At 36.0% G+C, this 10,897-nt stretch overlaps 1 protein-coding gene across 1 annotated transcript; it reads right to left on the bottom strand.

The window, feature by feature from the left end:
• Positions 1-2,913: 2,913 nt before the first annotated feature.
• Positions 2,914-3,354, bottom strand: LOC146881697 (uncharacterized). Its single transcript, XM_085669310.1, has one exon. It carries the CDS (start codon positions 3,352-3,354, stop codon positions 2,914-2,916), a length of 441 nt encoding a protein of 146 aa, XP_085525436.1.
• Between the last annotated feature and the right edge of the window lie 7,543 nt (positions 3,355-10,897).

Consider the following 10,897-nt stretch of genomic DNA (forward strand, 5'->3'; position numbering starts at 1 on the left):
ATTATAGTATGATTGATAATGAATTAGAAAATAAAAAATAACTAGATAAAATATATCAAAATAGTATTCTATGTGATGAAAATAAACAATAAATAAAAATTTAAAAAAATTAACAAATGTGTATCTTATAAACAATTTGAGAAACTATTGAAAGGAATCACATAATGCAAAAAATAAAAGTATAAATAAAGGTATGATAAGATGAAAAATACATTAAAGATCTAAGAAAACTTTTCAAATATCAACATATATACTCAATGGCTGAGAAATAACAAAAATTATTTTGGCGAAACAAAAGAATTATTCAAATGAAACAAAATATAATAATAATAAGTAGTTTTTTTTTATATTACCTAGTAAATGAAATATTTATGTTATTAAACACTTAAATTGAGAATATTAAACATTTTCAGGTGAAAGGAAAATATACAATAAATAACAATATTAAAAAATAATAGAAATATTCAAATGTGAGACATAAAAAATTTTAATTAACATACATCATTTTAACATAATTACATAAAGGTTATGATAATTTGAAAAATATATTGGAGATACGAATGTGTTTCATGACAAACTAAATAATTAGAAAAAAATAAAAAATAAAAATTATATATATATATATATATATATATATATATATATATAATGTTACTTAATTAATTGTGAATATTTTAATAATTTAAACAAGGATGAAGATATGGTAGGGATGGGTATTATGGTGGGGATATGTACATCCCCATACCCATATCCATACCCAATTGAAAAAGTCAGGGATTTCCCATACCCATACCCATACCCATACCCAATCAATGCGGGGATTCCTCGTCAAAACGGAGACGGGTTCGGGCAATACCCACGGGGACAGGTTTATTTGCCATCTCTAGTCCTACACCACCGCCACACGCTGTATCAGTACTTGTGTTGTATCAGTACTTGCGCAATACTAATTTTTTTTAGATACTCCAAAACAGATTACCAATTTCCCTTCAAAGCTTCAAGACTCACGATACTTACACCAAGTTATTTTCCAATTGTCACGTGGTCACTTTTCATTACTATTCCTATTTCCACTTAATTTCAAACTCCCAAGTAGACTAAAAATAGACTTCCTTAAATCAACCTTACTCACTCATAGTATGCTACAATCCACTCATACTACTTATTTCTTATCCTTAGTTCAAGTTATGATAGCCACCACCCTTCAGTTATATGCAAAGCCACACTGAGACTCTATCTTAGAATTTTAACTCCCATTCACCATAATCAACTTCCCATCATAGTTCCAACTCCTAAATGATACTATACATCTCTTTATTTAAACAAGGTCTCAAAATAACTACTACCACCTTAGATTAAAAACCAATCATTCTCAGTCCTTGTTCTTTAACCCCATCTATATCTCCCTCACGTCACTTTACCACTGACTCCATCAAATTATCAGTTTGAGTCCATACTTTCATTAATGCAATAGGGTTCTATCATTAAATATTCAAAGATGTCAAAACTCCATTCTTTCTAGTCCCATTTGAGACTTCATCAAAACCCCACCCAGTGCCTGCCATCACAGCCACGCAGTGCAGAATCCACTACGCTGGCGACTGGTAGGGATACAAGCGCGCCAGGTGGTGTATGAAAGCCTAGAGAATTTCTAGCTTTTCACTACACCTGCGAATGTCCACTAACTCCAAACCACCCTACATTGATCTTCTACCCACGTTCCGCAGTCAATTATCACTACTAAGAATACCTATTCTCCAACTAGAGTCCAATTTTTTCATACTATCAGTGCAATTCCAGCATCAACATTTATACCCCCAAATTTCCAATTTGCCAAATTTCCAAATTTTCTGGAAATTTTTCAGAAACACAAAATTTAACGGACAACAGAGGTTCATGAATATTAATCATATACATATATCATACAATTCATGCTTAGCTTATAAATTAACGTGTATAACTCCCCTAACCTGGATTCCTTAACTTAACTTTGAAATGTGTGATAATTCTTCTTGACCCAAAAATGACTTCCTTTAATGCTCCCACAATTCAGCTCCAAAGAGGCTCTCAATTCTCTCAACACACTCTCAATTTCGCTCTCCTCTCACTATGTAACAATGACAACCCTGCAAACCTTTCTTCTAACCTAAAATTGGCCTTTTAATGGTGCCTTAATGCTAGGTTAATGACCAAAAACAAAAATTTGGTTTAATAATGCTTGTAATTACCATTCAAAGACCATTATGGCTGTTTTTTCCAGTCTCCCTTGGCTGCCCATTCAGCTAGGGTTTTTCTAACCTTTCAAATTCATGCCAAAAGAAAAATTGACAAAAAGAAAAAGAAAGCTCAATTTGGTTCTTCTACCAAGGTTAGAACCTGTAACGATGCCAATGTAAACTCAATGCACAACCATTTAACCAAATTCATGTTTCGTGATGACTAATATAATTCTATGATTATATTATCCCTTAACAGGATCAAGCATATTCTCAAAATAATAATAAATCAAATAACACAGAAATGGCATACATAGGATTTAAACCTAAGTCCTCTCACACAATAAAGTACTCTCAACCATTTAAGCTAGTACTTCTCCATGTCATACAAGTCAAAAATTAAATGCCATAAAGGGTTCCATTACCCGCATTTATTAATTAATTAATTATTTAATTAATTAATTTTCATGGGTCTTACATTCCCCTACCTTAAAAATTTCCGTCCTCGAAAATAGGACTTACCAGGAAATAGGTGTGGGTATGACTTCTTCATGAGATCCTCTATCTCTCATGTAATTTCTTGAGTTGCTTCGTCCCAAAGGACTTTGACAATCCGGATCTCCTTCCCTCTGAGTTGCTTAACTTGAGAATTCAAGATTTTCACTAGTCCAACTCCGATCGTCAGGTCTTCACCCACCTAAACACCGTCCTCCTCCAGCACATAAGTAGGATCGAAAATGTACTTCCTCAGTTGTGATACATGGAAGACATTGTGTAGGATTTCCAAGTGAGGTGGTAAAGCGATCTCGTACAATGCTGGTCCAATCCTTCTCGTGATCTGATACGGACCGATGAATCGAGGAGTTAACTTCCTCGACATGAGAGCTCTTCCAATTTCGGCTATCGGTGTAACTCTGAGGAATACGTGATCACCTGCCTCAAACTCTAGCGGCCTCTTCTTCTTATCTGCATAAGATTTCTGCCGACTCTGAGTTGCACACATATGATCCTGTATCACCTTCACTTTCTTAGTGGTCTGCTGCAAGAATTCTGGCCCAAGTACGACTGACTCCCCATCTTGTTGCCAACATAATGGAGTCCTACATCTTCGACCATACAATGCCTCATATGGTGCCATCCCGATGCTGGAATGGTAATTGTTATTATACGTGAACTCCACCAATGGCAACATATCACTCCAAGTACCCAGGTGATCTAACACACAAGTCCTTAGCAAGTCTTCCAACGACTGGATGATTCTCTCAGACTGCAATTTTGTCTAAGGGTGGGTGATAAGCTGAGCTCATTCTCAACTGAGTACCCAGGGCTTTCTGTAGTGACTGCCAGAATCTTGACGTGAATCTCGGATTTCGATCCGATACAATACTCGTTGGCACACCGTGTAGCCTAACAATTTCTCTGACATATAACTCTACTACTTTGTTTCGAGACATCTTTTGATTAATAGGTAGGAAGTGGGTGCACTTCGTCAACCTGTCCACTATTACCTAGATGGAGTCATGCCTTCTCACTGGCCTTGGCAGATGTGTAACAAAATCCATGGAAATGCTGTCCCATTTCTACTGAGGAATGCCAAGAGGCTCCAAGGTCCACCCGACCTCTGGTGCTCAATCTTCGCCTTCTAACATATTAAGCATGATGCCACACAATCCGCCACCAGAAGGTTACTTTCAGATCTTTATACATCTTAGTCATACCTGGATGGATGCTAAGATGACTCTTATGCCCTTCCTCTAAGAGCATCTTTCTCAGTATAAGATTCCTAGATACACAAACCCTCTCCCTGAAATGTAGGATGCCATCTTTACCCATCCTATAGTCTTTTCCCTTCTCCATGCCCAACCAACCTATGATCTGTTGCAGTTCCTGATCATCCCCTTGTGCCAATCGAATCTCGTCTAAAAATTCGTTGGTGATTCTCAACATATTGCACCTTATGTGGCCTGCACCCATATTCAGTCCTAAGTTCATATCCCGCAACTTCTCGATCAACTCAAGTTCTTTCATCATCATAGCAGACATATGCACTCTTTTTCTGTTTAATGCGTCTGCAACGACATTGGCTTTACTAGGGTGGTATAACAACTCAAAGTTGAGGTCTTTCAGGTATTCCATCCAGCGCCTCTCTCTCATATTTAGGTCCTTCAAATCAAATAAGTATTTTAAACTCTTATGATCCCTGAACACCTAGAATTGAGAACCATACAAGTAATGCCTCCAAGTCTTAAGAGGAAATACTACTGCAGCTAGCTCCAAGTCATGTGTCGGGTAATTCTTCTCATGCACTTTCTGTTAGTTTTGAAATGATGAGTTTAGCCAAGAAGGGGGGGTTGAATTGGCTTTATAAAACTTTTTCGAAAGCTTAAATCTCTTTTCAATTGAATCTAATGGACTGGAAAGTTTGGATGTAAATGCAGCAGACCAGTACACTTTCAGTCGATTAAAATATAAAACAAAAGACTAAATTGTTCTTGATGTTATGAAATAGTCGATTAAAAAGACAAATCAGTCGGCTAAAATACTGGAGAATTATGCAGAATGCATAATTCACGAACTCAACTCAGACAACATTCTTTTACATACAAGATATGTTCCAATCAGTATTTATAACAAGTATAAAGCCTTAGATTACATAATAACGCATTAAATCACACCAAAGATCAAATTGCTTGGTTTTCTTGAGTTTTTAAAGAGTTTCAAAGAGAGTGAGATGAGGGAAAGAAGAAAGCACAGCTGGTTTTATACTGGTTCACTTAATCATAGAGCTACATCCAGTTTTCTAGGACAACATGAGCCTGGTTTCCACTATATTCAAAAGTTTTACAAATCACAAACCAAGATTACACTTTTGAACACCAAAACACACAAGATTTTTGACTCACACAAAAATCTAGACACACAACCTACAAGAATCACACTTGCAGACCTGAAATCACATCAGGCAAACCATCCAGAGGCATAAGAACATCCAAACCTGATGGTGGTTGTCTCTAGCCAACCATACATGTGTTCTTCAAGCTACTCACAAGCCAAAATGCCTCCAAGATCAACCAAGATCTTCAAAGCATGAGTTCCAGCTATGTATTATAGTGAGAGAACGCTTCCCAGAGATGAATGACACAGTTTCGTTCAAAAAAACTCAAACTCGCACCTCTGCTCGCGAAAACACAGCTTATGTGGTCTGGTTTAAGTGAAACCAGTCGATTGAATTTTCCGTACAGTCAGCTGATTTCACCTGACTTAAGTGAAATCAGTCGATTGAAAAATAATTCAACTAACTGAATGCATTCATATCAGAAACTATATACAACAAGCCTTTAACCTATTAAAACCCATTTTAACAGATTAAAAAAGACACACTAAGGCACACAAGACATCTAACCTATGTCATATAGCTTATCAACAATGTATAACACTAACACATTACATTTAACATGTTATATACAGATTTAACACACCAAGACTTAATCTTCAAGAGGATATTCATCAATCTTCATCAAACACTTAAGATCTTCATGCACATGGCTTTATCAATTCCTTGCTTTGAGCTTGCTTGTGCCAACAATCTCCCCTTGAATTGATGAAGCCAACACCCTCGAGTTGAATTGATGAGCTAAGATCCATAGAGAAACCTGAAAAAGCTTTTGCAAACAAGATACAAATATTCCAAATATACACCCAAGCAAAAGCACACAAGCATACATACATATCACATATGCATATGCTCCCCCTATTACTAATAATATGATTTAGCTTCAGATTTTAGATTAAGTTTGCAGTTTTATATGATTCCAGTAGATTTATTTTAGGTTTTCCAAATCTAATACACTTTTACACATTTTAACTCATTTTTCTCCCCCTTTGGATTCATCAAATGAAAGTAAATGCATAGATCAATTTGGAAAGATGAAAATTTTCATTAAAACATTAACATAGGGGTGTACCAGGGCACCTGGTATGAATACAAACACACCAAACCAGAAATGATAGATACATCATGAAGCTAAAAACTTATATAATCAATCGACTGAAATGAGAAAATAGCCAATTAAAATACTAGAACAGACAACATACACATAAAATGCAGCACGAAAATGCAATGCATGACCTATGAGCCATCCCCTTCACTCATTCCTAAGGTTGTCTCTGATGTAGACATTGGAGAGGAGGTCATGAACGTTATGGAGTTGGTCATCCAAGTCTTGAAATCGTGTTATGCAGTATGCATGATGTGCATTTTGAGCCAGTTGAGGTCTTGAAGCTGGTTGAGAACCATTCTCTCAAATTGGGAGTCTGCAGGTCCAGCATTCGTAGGAGGGTTGTACAGCTCAATTGCCATAGGCTGTGGTTCATCTTCCTCTTGGTTTCCTCCACTAGTTCCCGCTTCATGATCACTTGCTCCAACTTCAATGTTTGCACCTTGATCTCCTTCAACTAGCCAAGTGTTGCCTACCTTGGTGAATCCCATCTTGTGCATGTTCAGTGTTGAAACATGATTGAGAAGGCCAGTAGACTCCTCAAGCTCTCCTTCCACATCCACACCAAAATGTTCAATGAACTTGGAGATGAGCACCACATATGGAAGCTTGAAATCCATGAGCCTCTTTGCCTTCATCATGTGATCTCGAATTGTGTAGGTCCAGTCCACCATCACCTCATTTTGAATGTAGTACATCACCACCAGATCACCTTCATTCAAGGTAGCATGGTTGCTCCCCCTACGCATGATGATTTTGGTCACCACCATGGCTAGCAACCTTTCCTCCACACGAAGCCTTCCCACATGGAAATTTCTAGCTTGCTCACCTTGATTTCTCACACATTGGTTGAAGTATTGCACTTTGTTGAATTCATCCACTGCACTAGTTTCTCCTTTGCGGACTTGCACACCTCTTTGCCTTAGGCTAACCACATCCTTCCATGTTTGCCTAGTGATTTCCATCTCCACACCTTTGACACTTCATTTGAGAATGCCATTGCTGAACTTGAGGTTGGCATAAAACACCTTCACCAAATCCGGATACACCTTGCCCAAAAGTTCAAGGAATGTCTTCAATTTTTGGGTTTTGAGATGTTGCTCAAGGTTGCCAAAATTCTATGCCCTTAGCCATGACATACAAATCACCTTAGGGAGGATGATTTGCTTCCTATTGATCTCAATCAAGAAGGTTTGAATTATGTCTTCATGGCCTTTAAACCATATCTCAAGCCTTCCTTGATTCATGGCATTTGGAGAGGATGAAATAGGTGGGGTGAAGCTTTCATCATCTGAGGGGGCAGCTCGTGATCTTCTAGGCATGGTGAAAAGTAGGTTTGGCTCTTACTAGAAAATGAGAATGCCAATGCATGATGCTTATGCAAGTATTTATAGAATCAACATGTTGATTTTCAAAACCAGTCAATTAAATTGTGCAAATATTCTGGTTTCAATGCAGTACATAAAATCACAACCAATTAAATGTGAGGGAATCTATATTAGAGATGCATTGATGTGTTTCCCTTGCGTTGTATGAACAATCCACTCACAAATAGTGCTCAACTAATGCATGCTCATTGGAAATCATGTAATTAAAGCACTTTATGGTCAATGCAATCTGAAAAGTTGATTTTAGCTGATGTAATAGTTGTTACAACTGCTGCTAAAGTCCAAAAACAGTCATGTGATGCATACTTTGACTGGGTCAATCAATTAAAATCAATTCAAGCAATTCCACATCAGCATAAGTGATTTTAACACATAAAAATACAGAGTTAGTTGACTAAAACTGTACCAGAAAACTGATTTTTGGTGCAGTGGCAGTTCTAAGTGAAATCTATGTGTTAAATTTGCAGTTTTAGCTGACTAAAAATTTCAGATTTCACGAAATTCACACCAGACCAATTTGAATCAAATATATGTGCTATTTTGTGAGATTTAGCAGATTGAAACAGTTCCAGAACACAGATTATACAGATTTTGACATTTTAAATGAAATCTATGTGTTGAAATTGCAAATGTAGCTGACTGAAATACTGGCAGTTTTCAAATTATGCAGATTTCACCACTTTAAATGCAACACACATATGATCTAATAAGATTAACAAGCCAACCAGATATCAACATACATTCTTCATGTCTAGAATACCTATTTCAGTTCTAAGCTTATTAAATCTATCACGTGCAAGTGGTTTAGTGAATAAATCCGCTAATTGATTTTCAGTTTTCACAAACATGATTTCAATATCACCTTTTTGAATATGATCTCTTATGAAATGATGTCTAATTTCAGTGTGTTTAGTTTTAGAATGCTGGATTGGATTCTTGGTTAGGTTGATTGTACTTGTATTATCACAATAAAGAGGTACCTTTTCTAGCTTCACACCATAATCCATAAGTTGATGCTTTAACCATATGCTTTGAGCACATGCATGTCTAACTGCTATGTACTTAGCCTCAGCTGTAAAGAGTGCTACACATGCTTGCTTCTTGCTATTCCATGAGATTAGGCTTGATCCAAGTAGATGGCATGTGGCACTTGTGCTTTTCCTATCCAATTTGCACCCTACATAGTCAGAATATGAAAAACCACTAAGAACAATGTTAGATTCATTAGGATACCATAATCCAATATTAGTTGTCCCTTTCAGATACTTGAGAATCTGTTTTGTAGCTTTGAAGTGCGATTCCTTTGGATTGGATTGAAACCTAACACACAAGCAAACACCAAATTATATATCTGGCCTACTAGGAGTTAGATATAGTAAGGAACCAATTAACCCTCTATATTTGGTTGAATCAAATTGGTTTCCAGCCTCATCTACATCCATAAGGCAGTTTGTAACAATTGGAGTGACAACCTCTTTGCAATCCTCCATTTTGAACTTTCTCAGTAGATCAAAACAATATTTTGACTAGCTTAAAAATGTTCCATACTTGAGTTGCTTCAGTTGCAGCCCTAGGAAGTAGGTTAGCTCACCCATCTAGACATCTCAAATTCTCCCTGCATAGCTGCAATAAACTCTTCACACATGAAGTTATTATTTGATCCAAAGATTATATCATCCACATATACTTGAACAAGTATTACATCACTTGCATACTTTCTAATGAAAAGTGTTTTATCAACAACACCTCTAGCATATCCTTTAGATAAAAGAAAGTTGCTTAACCTCTCATACCACTTTCGTGGTGCTTGCTTCAAACCATATAAAGTCTTTTTCAATTTGAAAACATGATTAGGATATAGGTGATCTTCAAAACCAGGAGGTTGTGATACATACACTTCTTCATTTAAGAAACCATTCAAGAATGCACTTTTCACATCCATTTGAGAAAGTTTGAAATTACACATGCATGCATATGCTAACAATAACCTCACAACTTCTAGCCTAGCCACAGGTGCATATGTTTCATCAAAATCAGTGCCTTCCTCTTGATTATAACCTTTAGCAACTAGCCTAGCCTTATTTCTAACTATATTACCATTTTCATCCATTTTATTCCTAAACACCCATTTTGTACGAATCACATTCATTGCATCAGTTTTAGGAACAAGAAACCATACATCATTCCTAGTGAATTGATTAAGTTCATCTTGCATAGCAACAACCCAATTACTATCACACAATGCATAATTCACATTCTTAGGTTCAATTTGAGAAACAAAAGCACCATGTTGAAAGAATGCAAGCTTGCGTCTAGTGGATACTCCCTGTTCTATGTCACAAATTATGTTACCCTTTGATAATCCCCCGGGTTCAATCGACTCCTTGGGTAAGTTGTTGTCTGCAGCTTTTTCAATCAACTGAATTTCCTTTTCAGCTGATTGATTTCCTGCAGCAGATTCCAATTCTGTAGCATATTTCTTTTCCAGTATTGTTTCTTCTTCATCTGCAATCTTAGGCACATAATCTTGCAATTTTGGGTTAGTTTCATCAAATATAACAGGCATAGACTCTTCCACAGTCAGCAATCTCTTATTATAGACTCTATATGGATGATTTTGTGTAGCATAGCTGATAACGCTGTCGTTGATGCGTTCAAATTAATACTACTAAACTATAGCAACTTCAGTATTGCTAAGATAGTAGTCAACATAATAGAAAGGGTAAAGTAACCCAAAGTCGTCTCCCAACGAACACATAATTGATTTTTAACAAGTTAGTTCTTATAAAATCTATACAAAACGGTTAGTCAAATAAAATAATAAAAATATGGGAGGATTAAGATAAAAAGATAAAATAAGATAGAAACAATAGTAAAGAAAAATAGATTGATTCCATTGCTTTTTCAAAATAGATTCATCATCGGTTATCTAAATATTATTGCTCAATTAATTATTGTTGTAGATTTACAAATTAATCAATGTAAAGTCTCAATTAATTTGTTGGCGTTCTCACTTTTAACCAAAGTACAGTCTCAATTAAAAGTAAGAACTTTTAGATTATCCATAGTAAATTCAACCAAAGTGCAGTCTCAATCAAATTTACAATGCCTAATCATGTCTATTCTTTTATCTTCTCACCAAATAAAAAGCTTAATTAATCAAAGTAAAGTCTCGATTAATTTTTGTTAGAGTAAATACCTTTAACCAAAGTAAAGTCTCAATTATTAGTAAAAACTCATTCAATCACATGAAAGTTTCTAAATAAAATCAAAGTAAAGTCTCAATTGAATTTAA

Source organism: Vigna unguiculata, chromosome 11 (genome assembly GCF_037176805.1).
Source record: "Vigna unguiculata cultivar grain cowpea cultivar isolate G323 ecotype 2 chromosome 11, ASM3717680v1, whole genome shotgun sequence".
Taxonomy (NCBI): Eukaryota; Viridiplantae; Streptophyta; class Magnoliopsida; order Fabales; family Fabaceae; genus Vigna; species Vigna unguiculata.

What these genes read in the sequence shown, in the direction of transcription:
- LOC146881697 (XM_085669310.1), bottom strand. Translation starts at nt 3,354, where the DNA reads ATGGCACCATATGAGGCATTGTATGGTCGAAGATGTAGGACTCCATTA.